General features: G+C 51.1%; 1 protein-coding gene across 12 annotated transcripts in view; it reads right to left on the bottom strand.

The window, feature by feature from the left end:
• Positions 1-20,251, bottom strand: part of KDM2B (lysine demethylase 2B) — a 153,436-nt gene that overhangs the window by 82,481 nt on the left and 50,704 nt on the right. For 9 of the 12 annotated variants that reach the window (XM_045041766.1, XM_045041763.1, XM_045041759.1 and 6 more), the window contains exons 5-8: positions 13,450-13,628; positions 13,130-13,236; positions 2,271-2,364; positions 1,144-1,297 (exon numbers count right to left, since the gene is read on the bottom strand). In XM_045041766.1, coding sequence (XP_044897701.1) covers positions 1,144-1,297; positions 2,271-2,364; positions 13,130-13,236; positions 13,450-13,628 — 534 coding nt within the window. Of the gene's footprint in view, positions 1-1,143; positions 1,298-2,270; positions 2,365-4,462; positions 4,652-5,085; positions 5,206-5,780; positions 5,914-13,129; positions 13,237-13,449; positions 13,629-20,251 lie in introns of those variants that run through there. The other 3 variants (XM_045041768.1, XM_045041769.1, XM_045041767.1) reach the window with 3 other exon arrangements.

Below are 20,251 nucleotides of genomic sequence, written 5' to 3'. Positions count from 1 at the left end.
TCTCTCTCACTCTCTTACAAAATAAATAAATACACTTAAAAAAAAAAAAGGCAAATTCATCTCACCTGGTATGGTATCCAGACTCTTTAGGTCGACTTACCTCCTATATGTGACCTGACTCCCTTACTCTATACAGTGGGACTGTCACCTCCCTCATCCTGGGTAAAATGTTTCCATTAATGCAGCCAAAGACTGCACTCCCTGATCCCTAGGGCATCTGTCATACTCACTGGTGACTCACCCTGTAACTGTCCAAGAACTATAGGCTCTCCAAAGAGCTGTAGGCATGTAGGTCTTAGCTCACTCCAGTCCTCACTACCACCCTGGGAAGTCTCACTCCCATTTTACAGACAGGAACACCAAGGCTCAGAGAGGTTAAATCACTTCCATAAAGCCACAACTTAAAAGCAGTACATCTGAAAATTAAACTAAGGCCGTGCAGTCTGGCTCCAGGGCCAGTGCTCTTAATGACTGCCCTCTACTATACTTGCAGTGTTAATTTCTTTTTCTTTTTTCTTCTTAATTTTTCTTTTGGAGGCGGGGGGAGTCCAAGTACAAGAGCTGACACTGACCTCAATTACATTTCACCTACTTCTGCTGGAAGGAGGCTGCCACACCAGGTCCTTCCCCAATGCCACATTGCCCTCTGTCCATTCCCTAGGCTTTCAGGCACCCCCGTAAAGCTCCCGGCCCTGGGGTCTGCCCTCTCCCAGAACCTGCCTTGGACTGCAACCTCTATACTTTGCTTCCTTGGATAAACAACCCAATTCCTCCTTCAAGGGGGTGAACCTACCCCCTCCCCACAGTGCCACTGTCATCCCCTCACACGGAAATTTCCACAGGAAGTCCTAGGGAAACCATTCACACTTCCCCTGAGGGAGGGCCCTATGCTTTTCCCCAGGAGTGAATTCTAGCCCACAGGCGGGGAGACACAGGTTAGATGTGAGAGAGAAAGGGGGCTGTTTTTCCCTACAGCCTGAGGCCTACTCCTGTCAGGGACTGCCAAATGCCACGAGGCCCACAGAGCCCCGTTCCTTGGCCCGAAACCCTGGCTGAGGCCCCAGGGATGCGGGAGCCTTCTCCCAGTGCTGGGAGAGCCAGGCGCCGAGGGAGAGCCCAGCGCCAGCCTTGGCCGGAACCTACCGGAAGGGATGAAAAACGTGTAGCCCTGTTTCAGCTCAATTCTTTGGCATCGCTCCACGCGGTCTCCCAGGAAGATGTCACTCTGTTTGCCTGATAGCACCCACTCCTCGTACAGTGCCAAATTGTGTAGGGTTGGAGGAATCAGCCAAAAGATCTTGGGAGGAAAAGGAGGCAATCAGCTGAAGATCCGGGCCAAAGTCCTGGATTCCTTCCAGGCTGTGCCGCAACCCAAAGAGACAGTCCCACCTGCCTGGGAGTGGGGGGAAGACAGGGCACCGCCTCCAGGACCAGGCCCCTAAGGGTCTCTGAGGTGGCAGGGGGGCTGTGCCACCGTCCTGGGACACCCTTGGCCTGCCTATAGGAAATCTCCATTCCCACTGCAAAACCAGGGTGGGTAGACTTCCTGGACTGAGAGGAACATTCTTTCTCCTAAGCCACAGGCTTGTTGAGGAGGTAAGGAAAGGAGAGGAAGGGAATTTCCTAAGTTGTCTGATCAAATGGCCCAATAAATAAACCCAGCTTGTGTTCACTCTGGAGAAGGACGAAAACATCTGGAACCAGGCAGGATGACTTCCTACCCAGAATTTCTTCCAACATGTTTGGTTAAAACGAACCTACACACAGCCCCAGACGAGCAGGACGGCACACATACTCTCAGGCACCCACACCCGCGCAGGGTACATGCAGAGCCGAGCACAGCGGGAGCATCCCGAATGCACGCCCCACCTCCTCTCTCTGGGTGACGCCTGTCCCTCATGTAAAATGTTCGTGAACGCAGGTGGTGCTGGCAACTAGACTTTTTACGTTAAATGTTCTCCGTACTGGAGCTAAAAACTACAGTGGGCAAAATGAATGCTGGCAAATCTTGGGACCCAAAGCTGGAGTTCTAATCTGGCCTGAGATGCTTAGAACACTGGACTGGGTGGGCAGGTGTGAACAGGTCACTAGACGTGATGCAGAAGAGTTGACCCTTCATCCTTCTCCCCAGGAGAAGACAGAGAGTGAGGAGGTGGCCCTGAAAGCAGTCACAGGACAAGGGCTGGCTGGGCGTGGGTGAGGGGAGCGAGCCCCTCCAGGAAGAAACAGTCAGGAACATACAGAAGTTGAAGAAACTCAGTTCGACTCACCTTCCCACCCCGGAAAACATGGTACCAAACAGAAGTGCCTCCAAAGTCGATGTGGAAGTCAGTGAAACAACCTTTGACGCTCATCAGACAGTATCTGCAGCACAGAAGCAGGGGAGCAGAAAAACAGTTCAACGCCTGAATCACAGGAGGTGAGTGAACAGCTTCAGAGATGCTTGACCTGCTGCCCTTTTGCAAATGCTAACACTGGGGGATTTTTTTTCTTTTCTTTTCTTTTTAAACCCAGTTCTAATCGGAGTTCCCCATGGGGGAAGCCCCTGTGATCAGATGATGAATCTCAAGCATTGGCCACCTGCCCCCAAGGCTGGGGGAGGCATTTTTGTTTTCAGGTTCCCAGGAGAGAGCTGACAACCCACAGGCCACTTGGTTCCTTCCTGACAGACAGTTCTACTCTGGCCCCGCCCCCACTCCTACCCCAGTGAGAGGCTTCCTTTCTGCTCCTTCCAGCTCCTTCCTGTACCTGCAGCTCCCCTGAGCTGCCAGTCCCCTTTGCAGCAGCTGGACCCCCTGGAATTCCATTGTAAACCACCTGCGTGGCTTGCCAATTACCAGTCCCCATTCATCTCCTCATTCGTTCAACAATCACTGAGAGCCAACCCACGGCCCAGCCCAGACCTAGGCATGGCACTTAGAGAAAGGCATAAGAATGCCTAAGACACCTGCCCTTCGGGACGGGACACTCTTAATGGAGCACTGCACAGGAAAAGTTAAATCGCAAGACAAACTGCAGGGGACTGAGAAGTGAGCAATGCAGCTCAAAGTACGTGGTACCAGCCACGAAAAGATCACAGTGTAGGATTCCACATGTATGAAATGGACAGAGTAGGCAAATCTACAGAGAGAGTAGATTAGTGGCCAGGGCCTTGGGGGGGGGGGGGGCGGGGGGAGGAGCAGGGATGGAGAGTGACTGCTAATGGGTACAGGGTTTCACTTTAGGGTGATAAAAACGTCCCAAAATGGACTGTGAATGCACAACTCTGTAAACATAAGAACCACTGAATTGTACACTTTAAATGGATGAATCGTACATGAATTATATCTCCATATAGCTGCTAAAAAAAAGGTGGGGGAAGAGATTAACAGATGTTGGGGTTAGGTGGTGGACAGGCAGAGGGGAGAACCTGGGCTTCAGAGACTTGGGTGAAGGAAGTGAATTCGGAAGAAGGAACCTGCCAGCAGCCCCTCCTCTGAGCTCCAGCAGCAGCCAGATAGCCCACCCTTCCTTACAGGAACTCACCAGTCTCCTCCCTCCTCCCTTGCCATGCTGCCCTCCTGGGGGAGGGCAGAGCTTAAGTGGGGGTGGGGTGGGGGGGCAGAGCAGGCTTCCAAGTCCAGGCCTGGCAGTCAGTGATGCCAGGGCCCCCTCTTCTCCTCCCGCCCCTTCCCACAAGAGCCACCGGCAGCACGGATGGGGCAGCCTCCCCACGGCCCATGCTCATGCACCTTGGCATCTCCGGAGGCCCACACACACATGCTTACCCCACTGACCTCTTTTCCCCGCTGCACTTTGCTTTTCCATGGTTTGGGGAAGAGGGGAGGAATGGGGCAGGGACTGGCAGGGAGGAGCCAGCAGCAAGCCCAAGTGGAGATAATGGGGGTGGGGGCAGTTAGGGGCTGAGCTGGTTAGGAGGCTGGTGGGCTCCAGGTGCCCCCCTCCCTCTAGCTGCCTTTTGCACCTCACATTCAGGTGGACCCGGGGCTCAGCAGTATGCAGGCAGCGTGCCCCGCGTCCCTCCTCCGGATAGGCTGGAAGGAGCCTTAACCATGTGTCTGCAGGAGGCTGACAAATCAGAAGGCCTTCCCGCACATCAGAGCCCTGCTGCCTAGCAACCCCATCGGAGGGGTGTAGTTGACAGCACAGGACGCAGCCCTGTCACGAAGACAGGCGCGGGCTGCGGGGCTGGCGCTGGGGTTGTTAAAGTCCCAGCTCGGCTGGGGCTCTGCACCCTCCCACCTCCGCCCAGCACCGCCGGGCCAGGTCTCCACTCTGAAGACCCCAGTGATCCTCCACTCTCCAAGGAAATGGGGGTGGGGAGTGGGGGTGAAGCCCTAACCCACCCCACCCCCACGGACACACCAGCCTGCCCTCCAAAAACCACCTCAAAATATTAGTCCTCATTTTCCTAAAACCACCTCTATGTCTGGCTTTTCTTCTTTTCTTTTTTTAATCTAACCTTGGTTTCCACCCCCTCGGGGCCTCAGCAGAAAACAGCCTCGTGAAAACAATTTAAGTGTTTGTGGGAGATGTGCTTCCTTCAGTTGCAGCTGGATAGCAACCCAGGTGCCCGCGAGGAGAGGAGAGGAGCGTGTCTCTTGGGCACCAGGCCCCAGGCTAGCCTGGCCACACCGGTCACCACCCCCCAACCTCCCGCACTGCCCCCGCCCCCCCCCCCCCCGGCCCCAACGTCCCCAGCTCGCGTGGACAGAATCACTACGAGCTGCGGCAGCTATGTGGGAGGAAAGTTCTCCAAGTTGTGCTTGGGTCTGATTTGCCCTCCCAGTCACCCTTCAGCATCCTCTGGGGCCCTTCGGAGCTTGGGGGCGCCACTTCCAGGACCCGCCTCTCCTAGAGAGGCCCCTCCTCCCACGTCCCTCATTTCCTGGCCGCTAGGCCGGGCCGCCCCTCCCGCCGGGCAATTGCATGCGTTGGAGCGGCCAGGGTGGCTGTGACAGGGCGGCTTTGTCCAGGGGGCCCCTGCAGCCGCCACCCCCGCCCTCCCAGCTGCCCCGCGCTCATTCCGGGTCTCCCCCCTCACTCCTGCTCCCGCTCGCTCTGGCGTGACGCCTTTGCACTGACCTCTACAGCTTCCTCTTCCAAAGCACACCGCAGTCACATGGGCACCCCGGCTCTGTGCCACGGCCGCTAAGCTCTCCCCGCCGGCCAGCCAGCCTGGCTTCCGCCTCGGCTGCCCCTTGCCCGGAAAGCCGCGCCCCTTAACACCCCCCACCCCCCACCGCCCCGGTGGCTTCTGTGCAGGAGCGCACCCTCCAAGTTGGGGGATGAGAATCAGGAGCCCCCGAGCTGAGCCTCTGGGGGGTTCCCGCCTCCCGAGGCCCGCGCAGGCTGGGGAGGAGCGTGATGGGAGGGGGCGCTGCACCTGCAGCACCAACTTTGGGGCACTGCCTGGGATCCGGGGAAGCCGGGCGACCCCACCCCGCCCTTTTCCCTCCAACTTAGCGAAACTCCCCGGGCGGCTCAGGCGGCATCCCTTCGGGCAAAGGTCTTGGCGGGGGAAACCTGGGAAAAGCTGGCACCGGGTGACGGGGCTGGAGGCGCCGATCGCGCGCGCACACACACTACACACTTACACGCAGCCCCGGGAGACACAAAGAGCTGCTCCGCGACGCCGGCCGCGCAGCCCGCGGGCTGGAGGCGACCCACACCCCGCCCCGGCGCGCCCCATAGGAGCGGTGGCTCCCGGGGTAGCCCCGGGCCCGCGGGGCGCAGCGCAGGGACGCCCGCCCGGCCCCGCCCGGCGCGTCCGCGGTTACCCTCGGCGGCGGCGGCGGCGGCGGCAGCGCGGCTCCCGGGCGTCCCCTACGGCAGCGCAGGATCGACGCGCGCCCAGCCCCGGAGACCGGAGCCGAGCCCCCTCCACGGCGCTGCCAGGGCCCGGCCGAGGACTGTGCAGCCCTCTCTCTCTTCCTTCCTTCCTCGGGGAGCTGGGCGCAGCCTGCGCTCATCCCCGCGCTGAAACTGAACACCCGCGCGGCGCGGCGGCCGCCAGGAAGGAGGAGGGAGGCCGCGGCGGCGACAGGGAAGCTAGCCGGCCAGCGCCAGGGGAGGCCGCCGCCGCCCACGGCCGCCCCCTCGCCTCGGCTGGGTGGGGGCACGAGGGTAGCTCTGCAGGCGGGCGCTCAGGAACCCCTGTACCCCCGTTTTCAGGGAGTGTGGACGCCGTCCTGCTACTGGAGGTGACCACCCAGCAAAGCCACCTTCCTTACATGTGTCCATTGGGGCACGGCTAGGGGTTGGAGGGAGTGTCAGATCCCAGGTCTGGCAGGCAGCTCGGAGACCAGGTTATGCTGCTCTGGCCCTAAAACAGATTATCTCTGTGACCTTGGGCAACTTACTTTCCCTCCCTGAACAGGTTTTCTCTTCCTAATGGCAGGGAGGTGACCTGAAGTTCAACTCTCCATTCTAAGATGTCCCTTACCTGCCCTCTTAGTAGCTGTGTAACCGTGCATCATAGAATCACTGTAGGAATTCACTGAGATATATACATGTTAACACAGTACCTGGCACTATGACACTTTGGTTATTAAATCAATTTTCACAACCCTCTGAGGTCATTCCCAAGATTGTCCCCATTTTACAGATGAGAAAGCAGAGGCTCACCCACCCAGGTCTCTATCGTAGTCAGTGATGATGCTTACCCAGGCAGCCTGTCTCAGAGTTTCTCAGGCCTCCTCCCAGTCTAACCTGGCAAATCCCAAGACTCTCAAAGAAGCAGTGTCTACAGGTTACAGTCAAACTCAACCACTGACTTCCGGCTGCAGGAGATGGTCCAGCTCAAATCAGAAGTCCTACCCTCCAGGGCATGCTCACCAGGGCCACAGCCCTCCTCCCATTCTGTCCCCACACCCTTCCCCTAAACCCCAAGGGGGCAGGACACCTTTGCAGGGTCAGAAATCAAGCTTCTTAAGTCTTTGGCCAAACCCCATCTCCTGGGGCTCTCTACCAATGTTAATTAATAGACTCTAATTATCAAGTGCTAATACTAACAGCTACTTATATGCCTGGTATCATTACACCTTTAAAACAACCATGGGGGGGCGCCTGGGTGGCGCAGTCGGTTCGATCTCGCGGTCCGTGAGTTCGAGCCCCGCGTCGGGCTCTGGGCTGATGGCTCAGAGCCTGGAGCCTGTTTCCGATTCTGTGTCTCCCTCTCTCTCTGCCCCTCCCCCGTTCATGCTCTGTCTCTCTGTCCCCAAAATAAATAAATGTTGAAAAAAAAAATTTAAAAAAAAAAAAAAAGAAAAAAAAAATAAAACAACCATGGGGCCCCCGGCTGGCTCATTCAGCGGAGCACGCGACTCTTGACCTCAGGATTGTAAATTCAAGTCCCACATCGGGTGTAGAGATTACTTAAAAATATAAAATCTTCAAAAAATAATAAATAAAATATAAATAAATAAATAAATAAATAAATAAATAAATAAATAAATAAATAAATAAGACAACCCTATAATCCCCATTTTAGGGAAGTGAGCATTGAAGCCATTTCAAGGTGGTCAACTCCCTGGGCCAGGGTTTTGCTCCCCGGTGTCATTTACAGGATGGCCCGCCTATTAGTACCTCTCCAATGGCCTGCTACGAGCTTATACTGTGAACTTTTTTGCAACTGGCTGATTTTTTCACCATATGTATGTTCTGTCTATTTAAAAGAAAAAATTGTATGACAAGAAATATCTCTCACCTTGGATCTGAGCACCAGTCATTGAGTGGGTGTTCTTGAGCAAGGTCTTTGACACACACAAAATATAGATGGAGTTAAATGAGCTGAGAGAAGGCCCTGACAGCTGGACCAGGCTGTCCCCACGGGAAAATTGTTATTACTTTTTTAGTCACAAATGCCTCAGCTTAAGCCCCAGCAGGGATCACATCAGATTCATCTGTGTTAAGTATAGCACCCACCAATACAGCCCTATAATTATTCTAACCAACTGTGTGACATTGGACTAAATGCTTCCCCCTCCTGGAACTCACATTCCCATTTGTTTAACTGATCAGGGGCCTCTAACTGGTGGCCCTCATGGGTCAAACCAGACCGTCGATGTGCTTGGTTTGGCCAGCTCTGTTTTGTTTTTTTTGTTTTGTTTCTTAAGAAGAATTTGGGGGGGAACCTGGGTGGCTCAGCCGGCTAAGCGTCCAGCTCTTGATTTTGGCTCAGGTCATAATCTCATGGTCCGTGAGTTCAAGCCCCGTGTCGGGCTGTGTGCTGACATCACAGAGCCTGCATGGGATTCCCTCCCTCCCTCCCTCCCTCCCTCCCTCTCTCTCTTTCTCTCTCAAAATGAATAAATGAATGAATGAATGGATGAATTTTTGAAGTTATCCACATCCACACCAGCCCCTACCGTCTTACATTCAGCTGCTGCACCTGTTACCTGCACTGAAACACATGAACTTCAGTTTCCTTGTCTGTAAAATGAGGAGAGTAACACCTGCTTCCAGTACCATTAAGATGTGCATGCTAAGTGTTTAACACAGTGTCTGCATCTATCCATGGCAGCACAGAAAGGCTGGGCTTCTTTGTTCCTCTGATAAAGGTGTGGATATAGAGAGGAAAAGCCAGAAATCCAGAAGCCTGGGATGTGGGTGTGTGGCCCACACAGTTCTATGCCTGTGTGACATCAACAGCCTCTCTAGGTCAGATTCCCTGTGTGATATATTACACAGGGATGACCACTTCTAATACCAGCAAACGTGGTTGAGGAGAGCTGAAAGTAAATGAGCATTGCCGAGATAAAAGCCCAGTGCAACTGTGAGAGAATAGATCGAAAAGCCAAGGATTCCGATGGCAGTTGGAGACTTGTATCTACACGAGGCCACAAAGACAAACATCTTGTCCTACCCACATGTCACATCCACTGTAGGCTCCATCTTCCCTGTAGCACGGTTGGGAGGTGGGGCAGGGATGACAGGATCCCCACTTTGTAGAAGGGGAAACTGAGTCCCTAAGAGGAGATGAAAGACTTCCTGCAGCCACCAGAAACTGCCAGGGACAGCCCTTGAACCTTGATCATCCCAGCACCCAGCTGCACCGTGTCTGGGTTACAGCTTCACATCCAATTTTTTCCCCAGTTCTTCCTGCCACCCCCATAAGGTGCAGGGAGGAAATGCGGTTCACTCCCAATTATTTGGGAGCCGAATATATGCTTTATCTGGGGTCCCCCTTCCTTCCACTGCTTGTCAGTTCACAGCCTGTCTCCATTAAGCCGCAAACCTCATTTCTGCAAGCAGCATGTGAGGAGAGAAAAGATTTGTTAATTTCCCTCTGGAAGGCATTATAATACCCAGTGGTCCTAAGTGAGAAAGGTACACCCATGCCAGAGACCTAGGAGATTGTGGAGGCTTTAAAACATGCCCACTAGTCCTTGAGACTCCCTTTTTCAGAGATAGAGCCAAATTCCCCTCTCCTTGGTGTGTGGGCTAGACGTAGTACCTCACTTTTAATTAATAGAATATGATAGAAGTAAACAGCATGTGATTTTTCAAAATTGGGCATAATAGGCACTGTGGCTTCTTCCTTGCTCTCTCTTCCCCCACTATTTGGGGTGGGGGAGGACCAGCTGCCATGTCACAGGGACTCTTGAGCAGCCCTATGGAGAGGCCCACAAGGTGAAGAACTCAGGCCTCTTGCCAACAGCGATGTGAGTGCGCCATCGTGGAAGTGGGCGCTCTAGCCCCAGTCAAGACAAGCCCAAGAGCAACTATGAGCCACTCTCAGATTCCTGACCCACAGAAAGTGTGAGGTAATGTTGTTCTAAGCTAAGATGTCTTTTTTACGCTACAAGGTTTTAGGAAAATGTTATGCGTCAACAAACAACTAATACAAGGGGTACTCCCAAATAGTTGTCAGTTTATCCGATTATGAGGAATTTTCCAAGACAAATAATTCTGGATGGCCAAAACATCCCTGCAGGGTAGAGATGGAGGGCAGGCAACGGCGGATGTTCACGGGGCAGCTGATGTTCCTTCAGCCTGCCCTGTCATCCTCTTTTTCCTTTTATCTTGCTTTTTTTTTTCTATAGTAATCTTTATGCCCAATGTGGGGCTCAAACTCATGACCCTGAGATCGAGTCGCATGCTCTACCAACTCAGCCAGCAAGGAGCCTCCCTTTACCTTGCTTTAGGTTTCCTCCCAACACTTATCACCTCCTGAATTATATTATTCACTTGTTTACCTGCCCATCTCTTTTCACCACCTGAATATAAGCCCCCCGAGTACAGGAACTTTGCTTTATTCACTGTAGCCTACCAATTACTTAGACTAGAGTCTTGCATTTATGGGCAGTCAGTTAACACAGCAATAGATAACTGATACACTAACATATCCTTTACATCTTTTGTCTCCCACAAAGTTACAGCCACCCCCTTGACAACTGCCAGTACCCCTAGCCTTAAGTATCTCAACCAGAACCCATTAAAATTCTGAAATCCCCCCCTCCACGATCAAACTGCACAAACCCTAGAGCAGGGGAGAAGGCAATGATGGGTCTATAACACTTCTCTCTTCCCTCCTGCAAACCTTATATCAGGTGACCTGTCAGCATGGGAGCTCTGACTTCTAGAAACAGTGTCATTTTAATTAAATTCCACAGAACCATTCTGTGGTCCCAGAGGACTTCATCATTGCGGGATTTTTACCTTGCTGATTAACTGAAATCAGCATTCTTTACAGCCAAACCAATGGAAGATTCCCAAAGTGACAACTTCCTTCCTAACAAGGTTCAAATCCTGTAACAAGTTCCCAAGGCCACTGACAGAGTTTGTAAATGTATCTGCCACACAATCCAACCAATGAGTCAAAGACACATGGTTCTAGAAAATAGTGCATGGGGCTCTTTTTGGTAATTCGATAGGATTCTCAAGGTATTACTAGAAATTACTATTCAGAGGAATTTTTCTATCAGGTGAATATACCAAGCATCTAAAGGGGGCAAGGCAGTTGAAATCTAGGTCCCCCAGTGCTATTTTCCCTTCCTAGACACATGTCCCATCCAAGTCCCTGCTCCCTCCTGGCCCAGCATTTGCCCTATGGAGGCGATGCACTGCTTTCCGCTCTCACTCCACCCCACTTCCTTCAATCCACACAGCGGCAGCACAACTTGTGGCACGCATATCTGCACACATCCCTCTCTGCTTAAGATCTCAGAGAGGCTTCTGGCTGCTCTTAGGAGAAACACAGACCCTTCAGCCTGGAGCATCTGGCCCTGAGCAGCCTGGCCCACCCACCGTCCCGCACCACCCCCCCACCCACTTCCCTCACTTTGCTCCAGCCTCACTAACCTTCCTTCCACAGGTCCACCTGCCCCTGTCTTCCTGACCTTCCTAGCCATCCCACCAGGCTCTCTGCACACAGCCAGGAAAGCTCTTCCCAGACCTCTTCACCTAAGTAACCCCACTTCCCCGAGACCCCACCCTGGGGACGACGGCCCTGCCCTCCGTGACCGAGAGTGCCCTGGTACACAATCCTGGAGCACTGTGGATCTCTGCCTTATGGTCTCGACAGAGCTGCAAATTTCCATTTGTTTCTCTGATTGTTGGATGAACGTCTGTCTCCGGATAGACTACAAGCTCCGTGAGGGCAGGGAGCTCCCCTGGTTTTCTCCTTTCCGCATTCTCAGTGCCCAACACCAATCAGATGTTTAATACATATGCTGACTGAATCACCCAATCAATCGATCAGAGCTGTGATCCACCCCTAACTAGTCTCTGAGCCCCACACTCTTTCCTCCAGCTCTACCCTCATGATTCCATCAAGGCCCCTGGCACTTCCCTTCCTCCACCACCCCCCTCCAAGTCCCTCCCATCTCCTCTTCCTTTAAAGCCTAGGTGCAGTGTGCCCTCTGAGAGGACTTCCCACTGCCACCAGCCAAAAAGGATTCCTCCTCTCCCTGTCCCGTCCCAGAACTGGTTTCACTCTACCTAGGATGAGATGGTACCTTACCCCATGCGTTATACGACACATTCTCCAGAGGGTAGGGGCTCTTAGTTTCATTCATCTTACTTCCCCACCTGAGGGGCTCCAGAAATTTTGCTGTGATCGAACGGGACAGGAACAGAACTGAAACCCTTCTTCCCTCCCCACCTTGAGCTCGTTCTTTGTGTTTGACGCAGCCCAAATCTAAGGGGTGTAAAGAGCTTCAGCTTCAAGGGGAGGAAAAATGCCTGAGAAATAATTAAAGAAAGAGAGAGCTTGAAAGCAAAGCCTTGAGAAGCCAGGGCCAGCGTGCTGGCCTCTCTTACAAAGCTGGCACCGAATCTACATTCACTCTACCCTTCATTCAGGGTGGAGTGAATGAACAGCTCACAGCCTTCACGCTCCTGGGGGCACTCCTGGCAGCAGGGCTGAGCAGAAAGATATTAATGGATTCAGAGCTGCCAGAGCCAACTCTTCTAGGAAGCCCAGAGCAGCGGTCATGCCTGGGACGGCCAGCATCTCCTTCCCGTTTTGGAGATGGAAACACAGACGGTCTGAGGTGGAGAGAGCCCCGATAGCCCCAAGGGTCCCCAGGATCCGTTACCGAAATTCTAGAATGTGGGAGGGATCATAGGTGCCTCTGCCCATGTTTAACAACTGGTCTCAGGACTTACTGGTCCATATGTAGTGATGTCCCTGCAATTAGACGTGGCCATCTTCTCGGCCCAGAGCCGACCTGCCGCTTCGAGACACCAGCTAAGGAGTGTTTAGTGAGTAAGTAGCCCTTGGGCTTTGATCGGGAAAAGTTCTGGATCAGAGGCCCTGCATATCAACAGCAAGCAGCAAAAGAACACCAGATCCCTTCCCAGCCCTTGGCAAAAGCAAAGTGTCCACGGTCTGCCCACTCCCAGGGCTTGCAGTCACTTGGCAGGAGTAGATAAAGGTCTGGCAAGCACACAAGTACAGAGAGACGGTCCCCAGTATTCCTCCCCTCCACTCAGATCACAGGCCCCGAGGGAGAGCTGGCAAGGAGGCCAAGAAGGACCATCTGGATGGGGAATGCAGAGCCCCGTGTTCCAAGGCGCCAACCTGCTCACGCCAAGGACCCCCATCCCTTACATCCCAGCAGCACCCTGTTGGGCTAGGAGACACCCCCACCCCCAGCTCCCGCCACTAGCCAGGCAGTCTTACTTCTTCACTTTCGGGTATTTCATCTCTGCAATGGCGTTCGTGGCTTCTGTCTGCTTCTCCTTCAGATGCTGGGGCCACATGTTGTCCACCCAGTCCACCAGGTCTACCTGAAAGCCAGATCGCTGTCAGCACTTCCTGTCTTGGGGTGCCCTTCCACTGGGCTTCCTCACCACCTCCACCCTTCCCCGTGCTCCCCGCGCCCCTCCTGTCCTTCCCTGGGGCTGACACTGGCTGGCCTCAAGCCTGAAGCAAGTGAGGCTGGGCAAGGAGAGGAGGCGGGAGGGAGGCGTCAAGGAGAGGGACGGCGGCCGGGGACCTACCACAGTCGGACGCTTGACCAGGTGCTCCAGCTTGGTGTGGCTGAACTCAAGGCTGATGACATTGTACAGCTTGTCCCGCTGAGCCTCAGGAGTCTCGTAGTACCGCACAAACTGGGACATGCTCATTTCCGCGCCCTTCTGCGTGTTCACATCCATCACGTCCACCAGCCGACGGCCGCCTGGGGGCAGAGTGCACGTGCTGGCGGCTCCTGACAGCTTGGGGCCCGGATCCCACCTGGGGTCCCCATGAACAAAACCTGCCTCTTCCATATGCCATGTCTGCTCTGTCACCTCATCCACTTGGTTTTCCTCACTGAATCTCTCTCCACTGCTTCCCTGCACCAGCATGGCCTCCACACTGGTCCAGTCCACCCTTACTAGTGTCCAAGACAACCTCCGAAGCGGTCTCCAGACGCCCCCCTCCCGTCCAGAACATCCTAAGCAGTCTCCGGACTCCCCCCTCCCGTCCAGAACATCCTAAAAGGTCTCCAAACTACCCCCTCCTGTCCATCCTCTACAGTGCTGCCGGCGTGAGCTTTCTAAAACAGAGACCTGACCATGGACACTCCTCTCTCTGCTCAAAACCTTCAATGCTCCACACTGCCTACTAAAGAATCTCTTAGCATGGCACTCAAGGCCTTTCTGTTTATTCACAACACTAGGATAGTACTTCTTTCTTTTTCTTTTTTTTTAATGTTTATTTATTTTTGAAGGAGAAAGAGACAGAGTGGGGGGGGGTGGGGCAGAGAGAGAGGGAGACACAGAATCTGAAACAGGCTCCAGGCTCTGCTGTCAAGCACAGAGCCCGACCCGGGGCTCGAACCCACAAACCGCAAGATCATGACCTGAGCCAAAGTCGGACGCGTAACCAACTGAGCCACTCGGGTGGCCCTGCCATCTCTTTTCATAGGCTAACTGTGAGGATTAAATCAGATGATGCTCACAGAACTACTAGGCACAGTACCTGGTACTGAAATGCATGGGTCTCCCTCTTATTCCCTGGGACTAATCACAATTCCTAAATATGTTTTGTTGGCTTTGTTGTCTTTCTTCCCTACTGTTCTGTAATCGTTGCCAGGACAGAAGTCCTGTCTGTCTTGCTCACTACTTTACCCCAAGTATCTAGAACAGAGCCTGGCACATGGCGGGAGCTCAGTACATATTTATGGAACAAATAAGTAAGGAATATCGGCTGTCCCATGCAACATGTGACGTACGACTTCTCGTAGGAACCACCGCTGAACTGAAAGGAATGAGGGGCGCCCCTCCTCAGGAAAGTCCCACTTCTCATCTCAGGAGTGAGCTGAGTCACCTCCCACTGCTTCCCAGAGACAAAGGAACAAGCTCAGGACTGGGAGACAGGAGCGGTCAGCACTAGCGCTGGGACCAATAGCAACAACAGAGCTTCAAGGAAACCACAACCCTTCCGGGGACTCTACTTCCCCATCTGTAAGATGGGAATAATAATGGCTCCAGACCTTCAGTCAACATAGAAGGAACAACCAAAGTAAGCGCTGTGAGCGGTGAGAAAACAGACACACAGCAGATTGCCAAATTCATGGTGATTGAGGATGAAAGCTGGCCCCTCCTATCTGTCAGGACACAAAACAAGCATCAGGACTGGAATGAGGAGCCCACCATCTGTTAAGGAAAGACCTCAATTCCCCATTAGCTCAGTGACAAACACATGGTCCATGGGAACTTAGAAATGTATAAACCAGTGGAATTAAGAAAGAAAGAAAAGAACAAGAAGCAGGAGATCACCTTGTTCAAAGCCACTCCAAGACAGAAGAGCAAAGGAAGCAGCAAATGACAACCCGTGGGCAAACCTGGCCCACGGGCTATGAACAGTTTTTACATTTTTAAGTGATGACGGAGGGGGGAAAAAATCAAAAGAAGAATATTTTTTAAATTTATTTATCTAGGAGGGAGAGAGAGAAAGAGAATCCCAAGCAGGTTCCGCACTGCCAGCACAGAGCCCAAGTGGCTGGAACCCATGAACCGGGAGTTCAAGACCTGAGCTGAAGTCACTTAACCAACTGAGCCACCCAGGTGCCCCTCCGGAAGAATATTTTGTGATATGAAAATACTACAAAACTCAAATTTCTGGGTCCATATATAAAGTTTTATTAGCATACGGCCACACTCTGGTTCACACAATGTCTCTGGCTGTGTCCATACTGCAAGGGATAAGCTAAGTAGCTGACACAGACTAAATGGCCCGCAAAGCCCAAAACACTGACGCTCTAGATCTTTACAGAGAAAGCTTGCCAACCCTTGAACTAGACAAAACCCTCATGGAACTTACATGCTGATGTGACTACTATTCCCATCTGGTTCAGTGCTATATACCCAGCTCTGTGCACAGAGCCTGCCTTATAAGAGGCCCAAGTTCAGTATTTGCTAAATTAATACACAGTGCATTTCACATAGTAGGAACTGAATAATAAAAATAATTCCATAGGCACATATGAGAACTTGGGTGTTACTATCTTTTGGGTTCAATATCTAATTTTTCATAACCACCCCAGATGCTAGGTAGGACTGTCCTTGTCTTATAAATGAGGAAACTAGGGGTGCCTGGGTGGCTCAGTTGGTTTAGCATCTGACTTCGGCTCAGGTCATGATCTCATGGTCTGTGAGTTTGAGCCCCATACTGGGCTCTGTGCTCACAGCTCAGGGCCTGGAACCTGCTTTAGATTCTGCATCTCTCTCTCTCTCTCTCTCTCTCTCTGCCCCTCCCCTGCTTATGCTCTGTCTCTCTCTCAAAAATAAACATTAATAAATTAAAAAATAATAATAATAATAAATAAATGAGGAAGCTAATGTCTACAGACGATGGGATCGGCTCGTTGTCCAGAACATACTCTACCAATTAGAATAGTCAATATTTACTGAGCACAGGTAAACTCTCTCCACAGGTTATCTTAGGTTTATTATGGTTCTGTGAGGTAGAACTTCACTTATACCCATTTGATAGATGAGAAACCGAGGCTCAGACAACTAACTAGACCCAAAATGCCCAGTTAATGAGCAGCAGAACTGCAACGTGATGCCAATTCAATCTAATCCGGTGCCCAGGCTCCTGTCCCCCGACTCCTGTTCCTGTCCTATGCAATACTGAATCCAGATCACATGCTAGGGTTGAAAAATGATCTCTGCCTTCAGGGACTGGCTCCTGACCCCACAGATCCTGGGAAGACTCGGAGAACAGCTTTGTCTTTGCTTCAGGAGTGCAGATCCACCAGGGGGCATCCCTGAACTTTGCTGGAAATTCTGGCCTGCTCTGGACAGTGCTGGCTCCTACCTTACCCGGGGCTCCTGGAGCAGGTAGGCTCTGCTCAGCTTTTCTGGGAAGCCCACTTGGCAGAGAGGCTGCTATTACAGCAGGGGAGTTGAAAGAAGAACAGGCACCCAAACCCTCCCCCGTCTCTGGCCAGCCTCCCACCTCCTGCAGCCTCTCCTTCCGAACTTTGCACAAGGTCATGTCTGCGAAGCCCGCTGTGGAAGGACTGCTGGGCAGGTAGATAACAATCACAGACCTAGAGGCTCATGCAAGTCAGCACTGAAGACTGGAGCTCAGTGGCCTCTATCAGCACAACAAATTAAGGAAAGACTTCATGGATCAAAAACCAGCTGGACGTTGGGCCTCTTAGTTTCTCTATCAGTTTCCCCATCTGTAACATGGGGACAAAAATGGCAGCTTGCCCACAGGTTGATCTGAGCCTTAAGGGAGATAATGCACATGAAACACTTCCATAAAGTGCCTAAAGATAGGTATTGTTACCTAATGGGCCAAGTTCATCTATAATTACAGGTGGAGAAAATTAAGCAGTAGAAAGTCAGAGCCACTTAAATCTCTGCCAGCCAGTCCAATGGACTGACTACTTCAGATCCTAAAACATAACAGGGATGACTAACAGGTGTGAGGTTTTTATGGCGGGTGATAACAATGTCCTAAAACTGACTGTGGCGATGTTTGCACAGCTCTGTGGACAGATGAAAAGCCACTGAATTGGGCACTTTAAATAGTTGAATTGTAGGGCATGTGAATGATACCTCAATAAAAATGTTATTAAACAAAACAACTCAGGCACTAAATGACCAACAAAGCTGGTTATTCTAAAAGTAACTTTTTTCTTTCAAAAGTCTCGCAACGGGTCACCTGCATGGCTCAGCAGGTTGAACATCCAACTCTCGATTTCAGCTGAGGTCACCATCTCACGGTTCGTGAGATAGAGCCCCACATCGGGCTCTGCACTGACAGCTCAGAGCCTGCTTGGGATTCTCTCCCCTGGCCCCTCTCTCTGCAATTCACCTGCTTGCTCGCTCTCTCTCAAAATAAATAAATAAACTTGGAAAAAACAAAAACAAAAGCATGATACTCAGTGAAAGAAGCCAGACACCAATGGTCACATTTTTTTTTTTTACATTTATTTATTTTTGAGAGACAGAGCACAAGCGGGGGAGGGGCAGAAAGAGAATGAGACACAGAATGGGAGTCAGGCTCCAGGCTCTGAGCTGTCAGCAGAGAGCCCGACGCAGAGCTCGAACCCACAAACCATGAGATCATGAGCCGAAGTCAGACGCTTAACCGACTGAGCCACCCAGGCGCCCCACCAGTGGTCACATATTTCATGAAGCCATTTATATAACATGTACAGAAAAGGTAAGTCCACAGAGACTAGAAATAGGTTAGTGGGTGCCAGGGGCTGGGGGATAGGAATGAGGAATGAGTGTTAATGGCTATGCGTTTCCTTTCAGGGTGATGAAAATGTTTTGGAACCAACAGAGAAGTAATGGTTGCACAACATTGTGAATGTAACAAACGCCATTGAATTGTGTACCTTAAAATGGTTAATTTTATGTTATGTGAATTTCACCTCAATAATTTTTTTTTTTAGGTTTTATTTATTTTGAGAGAGAGAGAGAGAGAGAGAGAGAGAGAAAAAGCGCGAGTGGGGGAGGGGCACAGAGTGAGAGGATCCCAAGCAGGCTCTGCGCTGTCATTATGGAGCCCGACACAGGGCTCGAACTCACAAACCATGAGCCGAAGTCAGACATTTAACCAACAGAGCCACCCAAGCACCCACAATAAATTATTTTTCAAAGCAATGTAAGATATGAATTTAAATCTCATATACTTCCTCTAACCTGACAAGAACAAGAACTTCATTTCTTCCTCTCTCTCTCTGTGTCTCCTTTTACCTAATTGTTTCTTGTGAGTCTCCCTTCATCATGGACCAAGAGCTTGGGCCATGCACTATTTCAGCTTCTCTCTCTGCAGAGGCTTCACAAACCGCCCACAATGCCCTTCCCTCCCCTAGGGAGGCACTAGGTGTATGCACGGGCTCAGTTCTTCACAACTTAACAGGGCTTAGGGATGCAAGCAGAGGTGGGAAACCCTAAATTGAGACCAGGAAATGATAAACAAAATTCAAGATGGTAGTGGAATGGTGACCCTCCAAAAGATTTACCCAGAACTTTTGAATAGGACCTTATTTGGAAAAAGGGTCTTTTAGAGGTAATTAGTGTAAGGATCTCAAGAGGAGATTGTCCTGGACTGAGAGTGGGTCCTAAATCCCATCACTAGTGTCTTTAGAAGAAGGTCAAGGTCAAGTGAAAGATGGAGGAGAGTGTGAAATAATGTATCTATAAGCCAAGCAATGCCTGGAGTTACCAAAAGCAGGAAAAGGCAAAGCAGGAGTTTCCTTCAGAAACTCTAGAAGGAACCAATGCAGTCAACACCTCGATTTTGGACTTTGGCTTCTAAAACTGAGAGAATAAATTTCTGTGGTTTTAACCCACTCGGTTTGTGGTACTTTGTTATGGCAGCCCCAGAACACAAGACAACAGGCACCTCTGGGGCGGGAGGGTCTCACAGGAACATGTAAGGAATTACAATCCTTCCTAACCTGGGTGGCAGGCGTTCGTTTTAGAATTTTCTTTTTAACTTTTCAGCATATATAATACATTCCACATGCAAAAATGGATCAAAGGACTCATGTTTCAGGTTCCTGTCTTTCCTCAGAGCATAAGATCTTTAAACAAAGTACCCCAATGTCCTCATCTACAACAGAGATAAGACCACCTACCTCAAAAAACAGTTGTGAAAAAAACATTTTTAATTAAAAATTTAATTAATTAGATGTAATTTAAAATTTCATTTTTTTAATTAAAAAATTTTTGTTTCACATTCAGACAATTAATGCTGGAGGCAAATGAAAGGCTCTTAAAGGTACCAAATGTGCTATGGCATCTCGCTGCATACAAGCTAAAGATTTGGGGGCACCTGGGCGGCTCAGTCAGATGAAAGTCTGACTTCAGCTCGGGTCGTGATCTCTCAGTTTGTGAGTTCAAGCCCTGCATCGGGCTCTATGTTGTCAGTGCAGAGCCTGCCTCAGATCCTCTGTCCCCCCTTCTCTGCCCCTCTCCGGCTTGCACTCTCAAAAAAAAATAAACATTAAAAAAACAAAAACAAAAAAAAACTAAAGATTTGTATATGCAACTCACAGCTTCCTGTCCCTGCCAATCTAAAATGACAAGATTGTCAGGGCACCTGGGTGGCTCAGTTAAGCATCTGACTCTCGATTTCGGCTCAGGTCACAACCTCACGGTTTGAGAGCTGAGCGTGGAGCCTGCTTAAGATTCTCTCTCTCACTCCCTCTGCTCCTCACCCCCCACCACTGCTCACACACGCATGCACACTCTCTCTCTCAAAATAATTAAATTAAATTAAATTAAATTAAATTAAATTAAATTAATAAAATAAAATAAAATGACAAGAATGTACATATCAACC

Source organism: Felis catus, chromosome D3, assembly GCF_018350175.1.
Source record: "Felis catus isolate Fca126 chromosome D3, F.catus_Fca126_mat1.0, whole genome shotgun sequence".
NCBI classification, from domain to species: domain Eukaryota; kingdom Metazoa; phylum Chordata; class Mammalia; order Carnivora; family Felidae; genus Felis; species Felis catus.
The sequence above is the reverse complement of the archived record's forward strand: the minus strand, read 5'-3'. Positions and strand labels throughout refer to the sequence as shown.